This window comes from Myxine glutinosa, chromosome 11, assembly GCF_964187855.1.
Source record: "Myxine glutinosa chromosome 11, kmMyxGlut1.1, whole genome shotgun sequence".
Lineage (NCBI taxonomy): Eukaryota > Metazoa > Chordata > Myxini > Myxiniformes > Myxinidae > Myxine > Myxine glutinosa.
Window position 1 is genome coordinate 124,113,621 of NC_136271.1, and position 19,160 is coordinate 124,132,780.

Below are 19,160 nucleotides of genomic sequence, written 5' to 3' on the forward strand. Positions count from 1 at the left end.
ACACACAGAGACGTCGACGCAACAATATCTGTTCCAGCGGTTGTTGGGTTCGCTCCAAACCAACGGCGCGAGGTCGGAATGGAACCTCGATGGCTGAACGAGCCGAACCGGCCGCTTTTGCTAGCTGAACGGACCTTCTCCTGTCATTCCCGTGTGAGTCTGTCTTTGTTTGTTCTGTCCTGGGTATAAGTAAGACTATAGATAAGGCTGCCCTGTTCTTTTTACATCCTTCTACCTTTGTACAGCCTTGATCTTTCTTTTCCTCTGGTGTTTGTTATAATAAATGTGTGTTCTTTCTCCAAGCTTTGGGTTCGTCTTCATCCAGTTGCTTTAGTCTTTTCTTTCCATTGGTCTACGTGGCACGATTAAAACCGCTATAATCGGGTTAGTCATTGTTAACGGCCTGGGTCGTGACTCGCTTCGCTCGGCGTGTCCATTACCGTCGCGACTCGGGCGGGGCTGTCTCCTCGCTGGTTGGGAGGTCACGGTAAGCAGGTATTCGGGGGGCAATTTTTGGGGATCTCTGGCCTGATTACCCTGGTCGTGGCTGACCACCAGTGATGTCATACACCCCCAGGATCCACCTCGGCCAGTGCAAGACAAGGGGATTGACCCCCTCTTGGTAAGGGGAGAGCCGACATCGGGGTTCCGTAGCAATATACATATATTTGGAAGAAATTAAGTAAGTAGTGGGCGTAGCTTCAAGACGGTCGATCTTTAAGTTTCAGACAAGCTTTCGACCAACAGGTCTTCTTCATCGTCTTAGTCTTACCCCTGTGTCATAGAGCAATGATTTGTTCCCTAATTTACAAGCGAATGGATCTATTCTGAAGGAGTTACCAATGAGTAATACCCTAATTTACAAGAGAATGGATCTATTCTGAAGGAGTTACCAATGAGTAATACCCCAATTTACAAGTGAATGGATCTATTCTGAAGGAGTTACCAATGAGCAATACCCTAATTTACAAGTGAATGGATCTATTCTGAAGGAGTTACCAATGAGCAATACCCTAATTTACAAGTGAATGGATCTATTCTGAAGGAGTTAGCAATGAGTAATACCCCAATTTACAAGTGAATGGATCTATTCTGAAGGAGTTACCAATGAGTAATACCCCAATTTACAAGTGAATGGATCTATTCTGAAGGAGTTACCAATGAGTAATATCCTAATTTACAAGTGAATGGATCTATTCTGAAGGAGTTAGCAATGAGTAAATCTTATTTACAAGTGAATGTGTCTATTGCAATGTGTTTTTTTTGCAAATACACATCATAGGAATGCAACTTTTTTTATAACCCCCCCCCCCCCCCACACCCCCCTTACCCCCAAACTCTACTCACACTCCACTCACACACACATTCATGAGGGGTGGCAGGTTATAGTGCAAAAGTATTCTGGGGTAGTAAACGATTGTAGGGGAAATGGAAGGGGAGACTCAAGACTCCAATATGACCGAAACAGCTTTATAAAGTAAGGATTTATTATCATTTGGTATGTCACTTGTTTCAATTCAATAATTACTACAATAGCTAAACGGATTGTTAATTCAAGTCGTTGGTTCTTCTTCTCCGGCCGGTCCTCTCTCAGCGCTGTTCATAGGGTTCCGTTCCGTTCCGTAGGTCAGAGCTTCTGGACACAAGTCCTCCTGACTCATCGTTTGCTCTGGTTTTTATTGGTCTTGTCGCGCTAATCCTTTCTCCGCTAATGCCCCGAGGTCATGCATGCACCGAGTCCTGGCATCAGCTCGCTCCCCTCCTGCTGCGAGTTCCGTTTACCAAACGATAGGGGGGTGCTCCAGCCTGGGGCTGTGACCAGGTGGACAAGAGATTACCATGTTCGTGCACATTCTTGGCATCCATTTACGAAATCGTTACCAGTCTTTAATCAATGAGTTACCAGTGCCAAGAGATAAGTTACACTGAGTTACACTTCCACAATTCCCTCATCTTTTTGTTTTTGTTTATATTAACCATTAATCTAAACATCAATATAAGTAAACAGTCAATCACTACAAGTAAACATCATTACAAGTATAAGTAAATAATCAATCACTGCAAGTAAACATCATTACAAGTATAAGTAAATAATCAATCACTGCAAGTAAACATCATTACTTTGGTAATCAAATTCCCTTAGGCATACACCGTCATCCTGCAAGAATCACAAAACATTTCGTTGGTCATTGACTCCTTCCATATTGTTCAATCTATTGCATTTGCATCACAAATATATTTTCAAAACAACACTTCACCATCACCAAGATACAACAATTTCACTTCATTTTCAAGTTTTGTAAAGCATCTGCACCATCTGGCAAAAAACGTTTGCCTCCACACAAATGTTGACTTTGTTTGAAAGGAAGGGCTGATCACTTGTGTTTGAATCCAGGTATGAAACATTTTCTCCTAATGTCTTCATAGCTCCTGCACTACTTCGTGTAGGATTTCGCTGTTGTGGTAACATTGCGGAGTCATAGACTGACCCTGCTCTCCTTGTAGCATTCTTGCCACTTTTTGCTGTAAACCAATGTAATTCCTGAACAAGGCCTTCACCCAGTTGTAGTCGACTTGCCTCCTCCCTCATTGTGAGTGGGCAGCAAGTATTGGTGTGACGTTGATTGGCCAGCAAGATGTGGAACAGGGATGCCGGATGCATCCACAATGATGTTGGGACCATGGTGTTCAGGTCATCCATGGTCCATACCAGGAGTGGCCCGCAGAATCGCGCACAGCTGTTGTGAAAAGGCACAGCCATTTGTTTGCAGCTCCATGCTGGCTCCCCGGAAGTTGGTGAAGTAATAACATATGTCCCCGCATTTCACAGAGGTTGCGGGTAAAATGTCATTGTCCTGCAACTTCTGATGTGATGAATGTTCGAAGCCTTCGAACAAGAGTAAGTGATCGCCTTTCTTTCATATGTTGCAGTGTGATCCAGGCAAATGGTCACATAAATTTCCTTGGTGAAGGTAAGCATTCATCTCCAAGTTACACGGGAGAATGTCTTCATCATTCTTTGAGAAAGAGGGTGTATGCCATGATTAACTTCATTTTTAGCCACAAATTTTCTTTCTCGAACTTCTTCCCAATTCCGTTAGCACTTCCTTCAAAATGTGATCTCGTCTTATCCTTATGCTCAGTCACATCTGAATCTGCTTTCCGCACACACTGAATCAGATAGGGTACATCTTACCATGAAATCAGCATAATCATGTATATCTTACGACAGTTTCACATTCAACAATTTGTTGTTTTTCCTTAACACAAAAAGTTATATTCATTTATATGCGTCACACAAATAATATTCAATCAGGTATGTATTTTATTACTAAACTAAGAATAGCATCCACAATTGCTTTCAGGTTAATATAGTTCAAAAATTAACTCATGCAGGTATTTTAGCACTACTCTAAGAAAATAAATTGTATATGATTACAATCAAACGGGAATACCTAATTCCCAACAACAATTTTCCCAAACCAACAAATTAAGCATAATGTATTATTACCATAATTCCTCTCCACTTTTTTTTTTTTTTTTTTTTCTTTTTCTCTCCTAACAGTGTGTCACTCGTGGTGATATGAGTTCACTGATATTGTAATTGACACAACTCATAACATTGTCGTTATGCCATTATCTTAATTCTACTGTATTCATTTGCAACATCACTTGATTTAATCTTTTAATCTCAGTATTTATGCCGCCATAAAAGTCTTCCTTTTCTGGTTCCACATTTCTTTCCTCATTTGTCACTTCATGCGTTATCATCGTGTTGTTGGTTACCTTATTCAAATACACCGTCACTAAGGCTTTCAAGCAAGCCACCACTAAAACAATTGCCAATATAACTACTAAACCAACAAACAAGTCTGCTACTCCTTGTATATATTCATACCTATGACATAATTATATGTTGATGACATTCAACATTATATACCAAACTAACAAGCTTCCTAAAAGGTAAATAAAGAAAATCCCTTAATATGTAACATAAATCAGATTATTTGTCTTACCCTGATCCCCCTATCTCCCGGGGTTGAACTCAATCCCCTGATCATGAGTGTAGTTGTGATACATTTTTCACTCGTGTTGTATTAATATCAGCAGGTAATTGTATGTCATGTAGGCAAATAAATGTCACTATCCCAAGTAGGAATATCACATGTTGAAAATGTAATGTTTATCAATGCAAGGGGTGTTAAAATGTAATTCAAATGACGAAATCACGACTATCATTTATCTGCCACTGAATGTTCTGCTGGGCTGCTAGGTGCAGCCTCATTTTCTGTGGGATCGTCCACCTTAGCCCCATGTGCTTGCTTGCAATGAGAGGCATGAATCCAACTTTCTATTTTGGGTCCATATTCGTTTCTATTCTTATCAATCTCCTATGGTTTATCATTTCGTTCCAAGATACCGCAACCAAAGGTTTTAACCAAAGCTCTACCAAACTATTTCCAATTTGAACAAAAATGCCAGTGAAACAATGATTCGAAGAATTAACTTCAAGGGGTCAATAAATTTATTCTATAGCCAGATCTAATTTCCCATACAATAGTTTGCCTTGCCACATGTCATATTATAACACTTTAATAAACCTTCGAAAAATGTTTCCCATCTCAACAAATTTCCTTTTTTCAAATAGCCATGTGTAACTTACGTATTTAACTACAATTTCCTCTCAATTTGTTTGGCCTAACTGGCCGCAAAAGTGGCTGCCAGCATGCAGTACCGTTTTTTATCTACCAAGGAAGTGTTCGTCCTCACAAGACCTCTACCAAAATGTTTTGTAAAAACAAATCTGGGATTTCTGATTACATGGATGCACACTCTCAGGACATTTTCAGGCTGCTGTTAACAATCCACTACGATAAATTAATTCCTTTACCCACAATCAAATAATTAGTACAAATTGAGGATATTATCCCTATCACATTCTTTTATAGATTCATTATGTTGGATCTAATTTTTCCCAATAATTTTCCACTGCTGTAAGGAAGAACAATAGCTCTCATAAGTCTTAGTAATATCGTACTTAATTTGCCCAGCATCGAATAATTTATTTACTATCCTTTCTCATCTGTTAACCAGTGACTTTGTTTGAACTCCAGAACTGAAAACCCACAATAGTTCAAACCAGCAAAATTTTCTTTACTATTTTCCCATATCATCTATGCCTAAACCACATCCATACATACAGCACAATTTATATGCTGATAAAATTCAAGTTTATATCTATCTATAATTCCAGTAATCTCTGTGTGTGTGTCTGTATGTGTGTCTGTATGCGACCGCTGTTTCTCGACAACTACCGGTCCGATATACTTGAAACTTGCCAGGTATATTGCTGGGGACCCGAGGATGTGCCTTTTCAAGGTTTTAAATTAATCGGACAAGTAGTTACCGAGCTATGGCGATTTCTTTACCAAACTCCGCAAGCCGTTCGCTTTGGACCAAACCATTTCATGTAAATAGAGGGGGGGGATTGTCACCGTACTCGCAAGCCGTTCGCTTTGGACCAAACCATTTCATGTAAATAGAGGGGGGGGGATTGTCACCGTACTCGCAAGCCATTCGCTTTGGACCAAACCATTTCATGTAAATAGAGGGGGGGGATTGTCACCGTACTCGCAAGCCGTCCGCTTTGGCTTTGCGAATGGACCAAACCATTTCATGTAAATAGAGGGGGGGGATATAATTTTGTACGGGCATGCCCTAGTATATAAAAAATCCATGAGCAGAGTACTCTGGGAAGTCAGTGTAAGACCTCTCCAAAATTTAGCTAATTTTGTACTCCCACATTTTTATGAAGCTCATATCCAGAAATAGCTTTGATTCTCATATAAATTCGATCACAATGGAATCCCAAGATTACTCCCAATTTTTACTATTAATGAATAGCTGCTCATAACTCAGCAAATCAAATCTTTATTCTCCATCTCCCTTGACAAAAGTGATAATTTTTATAATCAAATTATATTTCTATTTTTTTCTTTTTTATTTTACGAATTCTCTCGATATGCGATCCCATCCCCATGGAACTATCTATTTTCCAGACAAGGCACACTGTCGGTGTCAACAATCTTGTAAGATTGATACACAAAAATAAAAAAAACACTGACACACAAAATACCCACACACACATGCATTATGCGTATTTGTTTGCGTTGGAACCCTTATTTACAGATCCGGATGGGTGTCAACTTTATTTCAATTTCTCGAAATTTGTCCTTCAATTTTATAAGCGCTAATACACAAATGGACCAAAAAGTTTATTCTTAGAAAACCCCTATGACGTCACATTGACATTACCCTTTCAGTTCTCACAATAATTTATCCAAATTTGACTACCCACCCATTTGTATGTCAGTCGACCACTGACCTATCATTCGTGTGGAACAATAGTCCGAAATTCCCACCTGGTCATGATGTGACTCTTGTCACTTGGTTTGCCAAAAAAATTGCAAAGCAATTGTTCCAAACTTTGTAAATTTAAAATTTTGTGCCCAACATAAAAGATCCAATTTCGGCATTTGATCAATTAATTATCAATTTGCTTACAAGCAAAAGAAAAATGAATAATTCTTGCTCCGACAACTTTTCAGACCCAAGAATCATCGACAGTTATTCATGTTTGTCCAGTAATCTAATTTGTTGAGGCCAATCGTCATTTGGGATTTGTCGCAATGAAGGCCTAATCATTGTCTGAGGTATCGGTCAGCACTGGTACCCTTGATCTTGGTTTACCCTATGAACTTGTCTTCCTTTTGGTATACGGACATCCTTTTTTCCAATGTCCCATCCGTCCACACTTGAAACACCGGTTTCTGTCGTTGCCTGGTCTGTGCACCTGTGCACTTGTATTGCTGGGCTGCATCTCTACATCCCTGAGTTGCCACTGCAATCTCTCGTTATCTCCTGAAACACGAAAAAATTCTCTGTACCGTCCTTTTTGGAGAGACAACTGGAAATCAGATGGGACAACTGTCACTTTCATTCCTAATTTCGAGGGCAGTTGTGCATTTGTCTCCTCCACTGTATCCTGTATCCTTTTTATTTTAAGTTCTAGATCCGTTATCCGTTCTTGCTGTTCCCGTTGTCTGGATTCACCATCCCAAAGATGGAATGCAAGCCAGTCTACCGTTAGATTCTGTCTCTTCCTGGCTTTCAATCTTTGTTCCAATCTTTCCAATCGACTTCGCTCAAATGTACCATCTCTTGGAAACTCCTCATCATGTCCCTTTGTCCACAAATACCAATTCTCGACCTGCCTTATAGCTTCGGCACCATAACGGTCGTACATATGATGTGTACAAGTACCTTTTTGTGGAATCTCTGGTTGTCCTTGTGTGTTCTTGCAGGCTCCATTTCCCTTTCTGCCTTTTATCAAAGTAGCGTTGGATGTGTTGTAGTTTGTTCCTCTAAAGCTTCACTCGTACCTCCAGGAAGGATCTCTCCACCTGTTCAAACGGTGATTTCCAGAGAATCTCCCTCACCTGTGGCTTTTGCACAATCCAATCTCACAGATCAGTATTTGCAGATGAGCCGGAGGGTCAGTATGAAATGGGTGAATCCTCAGGTGTCCGCTCTGTTGATGGGGAAATCACACAATGGTAACCGCACATATATATCTGTATATAAACTCACCACCTTGCTCAATTTTCCAAGGTTGTCTTCACATTGATAATATCTCACAAAGATATCAAAGCTTCTTTCTTGAGACCGCATTTTCATCAATCAAACAATCAATATATTCAATTCAATTTATTCAGTTCAATTTATTCAGTTAAATTTATTCAATTAAATTCAATCAATTAGATTCAATCAATCAACAATTCAATCAATTATTCAATTTCAATTAATTCATCAATATTCATCAATAAATCAAATTAATCATTTTGGATGACTCCTTGCATAAGCCCTTTCCCCAATGATGTCAGGACAGGTCCATCCATTGACTGAGATCGAATCTCATCGGTCGTCACCTCTGGTTCGTACCTCATGTCAATTGATGAATCACCGTCCTGTCCTAGGGTCATATCTGACATATTTCCACATTTTGCCTGGTCTCCACAAATTTTCTTTGCAACCACTAAAGGCAACTCATCCTTCATTCGTGAGACAGCCAAAATGGATGGCAGATATTAAAGTTCTTTGGGAAAAATATCTCATCATTTTTCTTTTAATAGTACCCAAATCTCTTGGCAATATAAATTTCGTAAAACTCCTGAAATAAGACTGTAAAATTCCTTCAATCATGCTAAATTTTGAAACTCCATCGCTTGTAACACCCAATTTATCCCATAGGGCTTGAAAGTTCTTTCCCAAGTTCATGCAATCATTCTGCATTTGAACCCTATGATATCATTCATAATAATCATCATGATTTTATCGTCATGGTCCTATCATAATCATCTATTTAAATGAACATTTCCTTTATCACCACAGCTATGTGGTATAATCAACAATAGAATAAAACTGTACATAGCAACAGGCTACCTCATGGCCACTTAGTATACCTATTGACAATAAGTCATAACAATATCGAATAATCATTGAACAATTCAAAAATCGCTTCCACTGCTCCAGCCGCAGCATTCGTCATTTTGTCTGCTCATCCGCATGACCAAAACGAAATAAAGGGAGCTCAACCATTACACAGCGCTTTTAATGGCGCATGCCATAGGACCTCAACGCAATTTCGACTCGGCCAGAAAACGAGCAAATTTTGCAGGATGTTAACTGGAATTAGTCGTGAAAATATATCCAAAATACACAAAAAATACACACCCACAAAAATAAACAACAAACCCAAACAAACCCAAGGTCGACCCTCTTACACAGTAAATTACATCATTTCAGCATCGTATTGATTGCTGAAATATTCCAGGGTTTATACACACCTTAAAAGAGGTATGCGTGGTGTTGCCCCCTCCCACGTTTATTCCAGGGTTTATACACACCTTAAAAGAGGTATGCGTGGTGTTGCCCCCTCCCACTTTTAATTCCTCATTAAATTCCTCATTAAATTACTTATTAAATTACTCATTAAATTACTCATTAAATTACTTATTAAATTACTCATTAAATTACTCATTAAATTACTTATTAAATTACTCATTAAATTACTTATTAAATTACTTATTAAATTACTCATTAAATTACTTATTAAATTACTCATTAAATTACTTATTAAATTACTCATTAAATTACTTATTAAATTACTCATTAAATTACTTATTAAATTACTCATTAAGTTACTCATTAAATTACTCATTAAATTACTTACATAGTTTCAGCATTGTATTGATTGCTGAAATATTCCAGGGTTTATACACACCTTAAAAGAGGTATGCGTGGTGTTGCCCCCTCCCACGTTTATTCCAGGGTTTATACACACCTTAAAAGAGGTATGCGTGGTGTTGCCCCCTCCCACTTTTAATTACTCATTACATCGTTTCCATGAAAAAAAACATCGCTTCTACTGCTCCAGCCGCAGCATTTGTCACTTTGTTTGCTCATCCGCATGACCAAAACGAAATAAAGGGAGCTCAACCATTACACAGCGCTTTTAATGGCGCATGCCATAGGACCTCAACGCAATTTCGACTCGGCCAGCAAACGAGCAAATTTTGCAGGATGTTAACTGGAATTAGTCGTGAAAATATATCCAAAATACACAAGAAATACACACCCACACAAATAAACAACATTTATTCCGTTCAACAGAACAAACATTTCCTCTATCATGACATGCATGTCTTCAAAATTATATGACCAAGAGAAAAAGTAAAACTAATTAACACTGCGGGCAGTGATGATCCGGGGACCATACCGCTCCATCCTGATTGGACGAGTGCGTGCTAGAGTCGTTAACAACGACAGTCCAGATCCGATTGTTCAAAATTTCAACTCAATCGATCGAAAAATGAACGCAGGGATGCATTTTAAAGGTGCAGTGGCACTAACTGAGTTGCCACGAATATGGCCACGAAATTGCCAATATGGCCATCACAAAATATTTTCCTTAATCAATTGGCTCATAGCATAACCAATCTGCAAGTATCTCATCCGAAGATGTATCTCTGAGGAATTTTAATTAAATAAGTCATTTATAAATCAACGAGTTAATTTATTAAATGATTAATCAATAAATCAAAAATTTTTTTTTTTTTTTTTTTTTTGACAGCCACATCACTTGGTCAGTGTCATGTCCAAATATCAGCTTCCTTACTCAAAAGGTGCTTGAGTTAATGTAATGTAATTACTGTAATAAGATTACTGTAATGATTACTGTAATTACTGTAATTACCGGAACTGTAATTACTGTAATTACCTCAGGTAATTACTGTAATGTAATTACTGTAATGTAATACGAAATGTAATTAATTAAATAAGTACTTCCTTAATCGCTAATGATTAAATAACTCGTGAATTCTTATCCGATTTACTTAACATTTGAGTGTCCCCAAAACGTTGGAGCAAAACGTTGCAACAACGAAAGTGAAACGTTGTAGCGACGTTGTGGAAACGTCAGCAAAACACAACATTTGAATGTTCCCAAAACGTTGGAGCAAAACGTTGCAACAACGAAAGTGAAACGTTGTAGCGACGTTGTGGAAACGTCAGCAAAACACAACATTTGAATGTTCCCAAAACGTTGGAGCAAAACGTTGCAACAACGAAAGTGAAACGTTGTAGCGACGTTGTGGAAACGTCAGCAAAACACAACATTTGAATGTTCCCAAAACGTTGGAGCAAAACGTTGCAACAACGAAAGTGAAACGTTGTGGCGACGTTGTGGAAACGTCTTACAACAACATTATTTCGAAGTCTTTTGCTGTCAAAACACAATTTCTCTGCTGTCAAAGGCCCAAAACCCGGCCTCTGTGACTTCTCCGCCAAAAAAACAAACATCTTCTATATTTATCCCATTAAAATCCCATATCTTGTCACCCTTTGCATTGTTGAAAGCAATTAATTCCATAACTCAATATTACCTCAATTTATATATATAAAAATCCGATCCCATTAAAATCCCATATCTTGTCACCCTTTGCATTGTTGAAAGCAATTAATTCCATAACTCAATATTACCTCAATATATATATATAAAAATCCGATCCCATTAAAATCCCATTAAAATCCCATATCTTGTCACCCTTTGCATTGTTGAAAGCAATTAATTCCATAACTCAATATTACCTCAATATATATATATATAAAAATCCGATCCCATTAAAATCCCATTAAAATCCCATATCTTGTCACCCTTTGCATTGTTGAAAGCAATTAATTCCATAACTCAATATTACCTCAATATATATATATAAAAATCCGATCCCATTAAAATCCCATATCTTGTCACCCTTTGCATTGTTGAAAGCAATTAATTCCATAACTCAATATTACCTCAATATATATATATAAAAATCCGATCCCATTAAAATCCCATTAAAATCCCATATCTTGTCACCCTTTGCATTGTTGAAAGCAATTAATTCCATAACTCAATATTACCTCAATATATATATATATAAATCCGATCCCATTAAAATCCCATTAAAATCCCATATCTTGTCACCCTTTGCATTGTTGAAAGCAATTAATTCCATAACTCAATATTACCTCAATATATATATAAAAATCCGATCCCATTAAAATCCCATATCTTGTCACCCTTTGCATTGTTGAAAGCAATTAATTCCATAACTCAATATTACCTCAATTTATATATATAAAAATCCGATCCCATTAAAATCCCATTAAAATCCCATATCTTGTCACCCTTTTTGTCCACAAATCTTTTTTTTAGAAGTGAAACAAAATTTGTCTGTACTTTGTCTCATAGAATCCACAGTTTCAGAGAGTAAACAGTTATATACTTTGTCATTATTTTTTCCCATTTAACTTGTTCAAAGAACGTTCATTTCGCAAAATCGAACCAACCACAACCTTCGCCATTAATATCTATTGTAAGCGTGCCGAATCAGTAAGCATCACCCCTCCTATGAGCCTCGACCAGAGGGTGGTTGTTACTCACAAACACTCGTCGCTAGCTGTTCCATTGTCTGTTGATTTTCATTCTGCTGCCTATTTCCATTGAGCCATCAGAGTGGAATTTGGAATTTTTTATTTCTCTGAGCTCATGAAAGTGGTGACAATGGGTGGTCTGCCATTGCTTTTCCACAAAAGCACTACGAGTTTTGGACATGGCGGGAAAACTGAAAAAAAATATTTATTTAAAACGGGTGTACACGATTGTACGCGTGTACGGACCTTACCGAACCGGCAAACAAATCGCCTCATGGTGCACTTCATGAGCCGATTTGCCTGCAGATCTGAGCAAGGCTTTTAATACCCAGCGTATAATGTCCTCGCACGCTCACGAATAAATAGAATCATTTAAAACGTTTCATCCTTGGATTACCTATGGACAATCCCAAGTCCCACACACCAAATCCTCCTCCATGTATATACACATAACTATTCCCAAGTTCGTAAATCATACTGGACAAAAACAAGACACACTCACCTTTAAAGGTCTTGTATGTGTCCAATTGATCTCAGCGGTGCCTCCAGATTGTAGGGGAAATGGAAGGGGAGACTCAAGACTCCAATATGACCGAAACAGCTTTATAAAGTAAGGATTTATTATCATTTGGTATGTCACTTGTTTCAATTCAATAATTACTACAATAGCTAAACGGATTGTTAATTCAAGTCGTTGGTTCTTCTTCTCCGGCCGGTCCTCTCTCAGCGCTGTTCATAGGGTTCCGTTCCGTTCCGTAGGTCAGAGCTTCTGGACACAAGTCCTCCTGATTCATCGTTTGCTCTGGTTTTTATTGGTCTTGTCGCGCTAATCCTTTCTCCGCTAATGCCCCGAGGTCATGCATGCACCGAGTCCTGGCATCAGCTCGCTCCCCTCCTGCTGCGAGTTCCGTTTACCAAACGATAGGGGGGTGCTCCAGCCTGGGGCTGTGACCAGGTGGACAAGAGATTACCATGTTCGTGCACATTCTTGGCATCCATTTACGAAATCGTTACCAGTCTTTAATCAATGAGTTACCAGTGCCAAGAGATAAGTTACACTGAGTTACACTTCCACACAATCTTCATGCCAAGTTTGAGCGATGTGGGTCAAAAGGTGTGTACACCACACACACACATGCAGCACCACTTTAGAAATGTAAATGGAGAAGCTTTACATACCAAGGCTGTCTCATCAGCAAAGACAATGGAACCAAGAAAGACATGAAGGCAAAACTCCGCAAAGGTTGTTATACATTTGCTCAACTCCATTCTATCTGGAAGTCGAGGCAGTACAGCCTGAAGGCAAAGACATGACTTTATAACAGCAATGTCAAGTCTGTTCTTCTGTATAGCTCTGAGTGCTGGCGAGTGATTAAGTCAGACATGAGAAAGGTGGAATCTTTCCACAATGGATGCCTTAGGAAAATCTGCCGCATCTTCTGGCCTAATAAGATATACACCAAAGACTTGCATGAAAAAAGCCGGTTGCCACAGCGTTGCCCTTGAAATTAAGTGTCGCCACCTCCAGTGGTTGGCCACGTGCTAAGAATGTCCCCTGAGCAAATCTCCAATGTTGCTTTGGAATGGACACCGCCAGGAAGGAGGAAACCAGGCAGGCCAAAAATAACTTTGTGTCGGACTATGGTGGCTGATCTGGAGGAGTTGGGTCTGTCATGGTGTGAGGCACAGAATTTAGCTCAGGAGAGAGATAATGGTGAAAGCTTGTAATGGCCTCATGACAAATAATGACTTCATTTGTATGAGTTCTAAATTTGAAAGTGGTGTTGGTTTAACTATTATTATCCCTACATATTGTTGCGGTTGTGCCATAAAGGCAAACCCCCGATAGTTCGTTGCACGACAACATGGAGCCTGCAGTAGTTAGTTATTTTCTATTGAATGTAAAGATTAGCCCTTTCCCATTGTGTAGTAATCAAAACCAATATGCATTGAAGTTAGGCAGGATCTTAAAACCCTCGTTGGTTAAGGGAAGCCATTTTTAATGAGCAGGAAGGCGTGGCCAAAAGCACGGCCCCACGTGACCAATGGCGAGCCGGGAACCCGTCGCCATGATGCGACAAGCCTCAGCCAATGGGAGGCTCTGGAACATTTTGAAGGGCTTGGGCGGGTCTGGTAAAAGCCCATGCAGAGCGCATTATCATTCTCTTTTGCCTGGGATTTCGCTGCACACAGGACGACCTCCTGCTCTGTTCTCTTGGCTTTGGATTTTCGTTGCGCTGCGACCTGTTCTCTCTTGCCTTGGATTTTGCCACGTGGGCGACACCCTGCTCTGGACTCTCTTGTTTTAGCTCCAACGACACGTGTTTTGGCCTTTGTTCTTTGTCGACACCAATCGCTTCTGCACCGATCTTTTGCGCCATCCGGCTGACCTGCAAGCGTTGGCCTTTCTACACGACTCACCTGCGCTGAAGTTGTCTGCCTGCGTGGCAGCTCGTCCCACCTGCGCTGAATCTAGCTCAACCTGCGCTGGAGTTCGTCCTTCGGACCTGACCTCATCGAGTCGCGAACTGCGCACACCAGACCATGTGGCCAATTGCTGGCAATTCCAGCCCGTTCATCGGTACGCCCTTAACCAGAGTGTTATTCCCTGAGTGCGAGTGTGTTAGAGTGTGAAGGCACCAGTGGGGTTATTATTAAGTAAGAATTGTTAAGCTGTATCTTCGTCTTTCTCTGTGCCTTCAAAATAAAAGGCTGTACATTCTGTTGTTACTTTCCAACCTGTTCGGTACGCCTTTTCTCCATTGGCCCAGCATCATCCGGGACCAAATTTGACTCGACTCAGGTCCATAAATCTCGTGGGGCTAACGCCGCTTTCCACACCGTGCAAATCCGCTCGGCACCCATAAGGTGTGGGAAAGTGAGGGTTCGATCGCGCGGTTCTTCGGCACGTGCGTGCACCTGGATCCGTGCACCTGGATCCGTGCACCTTGAAGGTATTCGTGATTCTCTGGTATTAACCGAGGGGAATCACGCAACAAAATTGTTGTCAATAAGGGGAACTTTTGAACCCGGCCTCCGCATCAAAATTGTTATCAATCAGGGGGACTTTTGAACCCGGCCCCCGCAACAAATTGTTGTCAGGAGTGGGGATTTGAACGGACCGCAACAATATATTGTACATACATAATTCTAGAAGTGTCAATACATAATTCTAGAAGTATCAGTTTGTGTTTGTTTTGCTTGTTTGAATTTCTGCATTCCTAAATCGCTGGACAGAATGAGTTGAAAACGTAGTTTTTTTGTTTTTTTTTGGATACAAGATCGAGGCTCGTGAAAGAGCTAAAAGTTCTACTCGGTGTGCTGGTTTTTGGTGGTTCTTTGTTAGTTATTACTTTCTTTATTGCTGTCTTCCCTTTAGGTCATTTTGATGTCAGCCACTATTTCAAGCCAAGAGTTTTCCAGCTATTTTGCCATGCCTATGCAGGATGTGATGAAACCAGCACCGGTGATCGCAATTGAGGGTCAGGCCCATGAGGTCAAAGTGTATTTTGTAGATGACATCCAGGACTGTTGGGGAAGGGTGAGTCGTTTCTTGCCTGCTGCTTATTTTCCATCACAAATATGATAAAGTGTACTTGATCTGATTTTGTTTGGTTTGCTTACCTGTTTGTACATTTGCAATGCATGGGTAACATATTTTTGTATCGCAGATTTAATGCACGCATATGCACTGCACACAGGCATCTCTTGACCCCAGTTCTTTAGCGGTGAAGTTGTTGAAATATTTGGCTATGTTTGTCCATCCGTTCGTCAAAAATGAAGAAGTACCTTTCGACCCCAATGTGTTGAATTCTAATGGGTTAAAAGGGTTCTAAAGGGTAATTCTAATTGGTTGCATTCGTTTCTTGGTTTTGCCTATTTCATATTTTAACAAGCAAGAGCAATCAGAAATTGTAAACCCTCGCCAGGATGTATTTTCAGTGGTTTTTAAGACTTTTGTGTTAAAACAAATATGGCGGCCGAAGCACGTGACTGATGACGTCATCATTTAAATAAAAAAAATTCTACATTTATTTCTAGATTATGTTCAAGAAATTTCATCTTGATCGGATGAAGTTTTGTACAATGGAGGCACCTATCACATCATCATTAACATATTTTATTCCCCATGGAAAGTTCTTTTCAATGAGCCATGTCTCAATTTTTTTCTATTCAGCGCTTTCGGAGATATAGAGGTGCAAAGTTTTTTGGTTTTTCCAAGATGGCGACCGAACTACATGACTGCTGACTTCATCATCATTTTTTTTCTACACCAGTTTATGCCGACATGGCGGTCAAGAAATTTCATCTTGATAGGATGAGGTTTTGCACTTGTCGAATTATGACGTCATAATGGAGGCACCTATGACATCATCATTAACACATTTTATTCCCCATGGAGAGTTCTTTACAATGAGCCATGTCTCAATTTTTTCTATTCCGTGCTTTCGGAGATATGGAGGTGCAAAGTTTTTCGAATTTTCCAAGATGACGGCCAAATCACGTGACCTATGACGTCATAATTGTCATAAAAAAATTCTACAGGTGGAGTTGCACCTATGGTGAAAATTTCCTGTCAATCAGACCAACGGTTGCAGAGAAAATGATATTTATTCTGTGCGGACAAACAAACAAACACAAATGGACCCAAATGCAATACCCTCATCATGCGACAGTAAAAATGCCAAACTGAACCACTTTCTTCGGACATTGGTGCGATTTATTTATTTATATATTTATTATGATCCCAGCAGCTGAAACCCATGACAGTAAGAAATTTGAAAAATTAGGCAATTCTAAGAATGACTTGGAAGGGTCTTTTTAAACTCTTGCTTTGCATTTCTGAGCACTGTTTATATTTCGTACGAGATGCAATTTTTTTTGAATATCGAAATTCTCCAACGCTAAGAGCACAGACAGCAAATTTAATTGGTGGAGATGGTGTGATTTTTGTTGAAGCACTGTAAAAACTGAAGGTTTTTGAAAATGCCAAGAAGGTGATTTGTATTATACAGTGTTGAAGTATATAATTAAAGTGAAATAAAATAAAAGTTTAAATGTATAAAAAACAAATTCGGAAGCTACCGCTCTTGATGCACCGTCTTTTACATCACCTTATCGAACACATGACGTTAGTTCTTTGTGCTTGTTGTTTGTGTTCTTTATGACATCCTTAAAAGCAGGAAGTTTCCTGTTTGGAATGATTTTCAATTTTGTTTGACTGCCAGGCAGGCAGACATAGTAAATAAATTACCTTACTCCTTTCTGCACATGCGTGATTGGGATGAGATTCCGTACAATTTGCTAAGTTCAGAGCCAAAGTACTGTTGAACTACAGGTTTGTTTTCCGTTTCAGATTAATTATTGATCAGATTATTGTTCAAAATACAACATTCAATTGAAGCTAAGTTGTTCCTCGATCATAAGCTGATGTTTGTAGACAGACACAGACAAGGTGAACCAATTGCTTAACCCCATTTTTTGATTCGCCCATGCATGGTAATAAATGGAACTGTAAACATATACACTACCGGTCAAAAGTTTTAGAACACCTCTATTTTTCCAGTTTTTATTGAAATTTACGCAGTTTAATGTCTCAATGTACTCTGAAATTAGGCACAGCACAAATAAACAATTGAAGAAAGCATAGAATCATTTTGTTTAACAAAATTTAATTTAAATTTTTGACTCGGCAAAGTAGCGATGTTTTGCAGATATAACCGCCGAACACACTCGTGGCATTCTTTCTACAATGGAAATGAAATATTGTTCGGGACGTTCTTTCCAACACTGTTGCGGAACTTCCCACAAATGCGTTTGCACTTTAAGGTTGCTTCGCTTTCACCCTTCTGCCCAGAATTGCTTTGCTGTCACCCTTCTGTCCAGTTCATCCCAAACCAGCTCGATGGGGTCTAAGTCTGGAGACTGTGCTGGCCATTCCATGATTTGAAGCCTACCGTCTTGTTCTTTTCCTCGAAGGTAATTTTGACATAGCCTGACGGTGTGTTTAGGGTCATTACTTTGCTGAAGGATGAACCCCTGACCAACAAGGCGTATGCCAGAGGGTATTGCATGGCGCTGCAAAATGCTGTGGTAGCCCTTTTGGTTCAGGGTGCCAGTCACTCTGCAAGTCGCCGACTCTGGATCCAGCAAAAGAGCCCCAGACCATCACGCTTCCTCCTCCATGTATGGCAGTTGGTGTCACACACTGAGGAACCATCCTTTCGCCGACTCGACGGCGTACAAAAACCCTGGGTGATGAACCAGAGATTTCAAATTTTGATTCATCGGTCCAAAAGACCTTCTTCCAGTCTTCAGTAGTCCACTGGCAGTGTTTAATGGCCCAGGCAAGCCTCTTTTTCTTATTTTTCCATCTTAGCAATGGCTTTCTTACTGCCACTCGACCTGTCAAACCTGCAGCTCGAAGTCTTCTCTTCACAGTTGAAACTGAGACTTGCTTACTTCGACCAGTGTTAAGCTGTGCTTGAAGCTGGTGTCCTGTGAGCCTTCTATCACGCAAACTGTTGACTCAGAAACTTGTCTTCTGATTCTGTTGTGGCTTTGGGTCTGCCAGACCTCTTCCTGTCAGTTTCCTCCAGTTTCCAAGTGCCTTTTGATGGTGTAGGAAACTGTACTCGCTGACACCTTGGCTTTCTTTGCAATTTCTCTGAAGGAAAGACCAACACTTTTAAGGGTTATAAATTGTCTGTCTGTCTGTCTTCCTTTGTTAATTGCCTTTTTCTTGCCATTATGATAGCAATATACTATTTCCTGCAGTGCAATATTGTCCAAATAATGATTCAGAGGGTGTAATAACAGTCTGTTCCAATACTGCTTTTATACAGCCAGGGGGTTTGTAAGCAAGTATTCAGCAGAGGTTGGGACACCTGTAGGAATTGTTTGCATCAACTTTCAAGGCTTAATTTACTTACATTGCTGCAGAACAGCTGTAAGTTGTTAACCCATTACTTGTTCCCTGAAGAAGGCCTTTTTTATGATATAAGTGTGCAATTTACATTATTTTCCCAGTTTTGCTAACCGAAACCTTTTTTTCCTTTTCTTTTTTTTTTTAACCTCGAGCAGTTTACTGCTTAACTTTGTACCATTTCAGGTTATTCACTGGA

General features: G+C 39.6%; 1 protein-coding gene across 1 annotated transcript in view; it reads left to right on the forward strand.

The window, feature by feature from the left end:
* Positions 1-19,160, forward strand: part of LOC137436891 (ATP-dependent RNA helicase TDRD9) — a 504,026-nt gene that overhangs the window by 106,252 nt on the left and 378,614 nt on the right. The window contains 1 exon segment of the mRNA XM_078787098.1: positions 15,416-15,577. Within this exon segment, the coding sequence (XP_078643224.1) occupies positions 15,416-15,577 (162 nt within the window).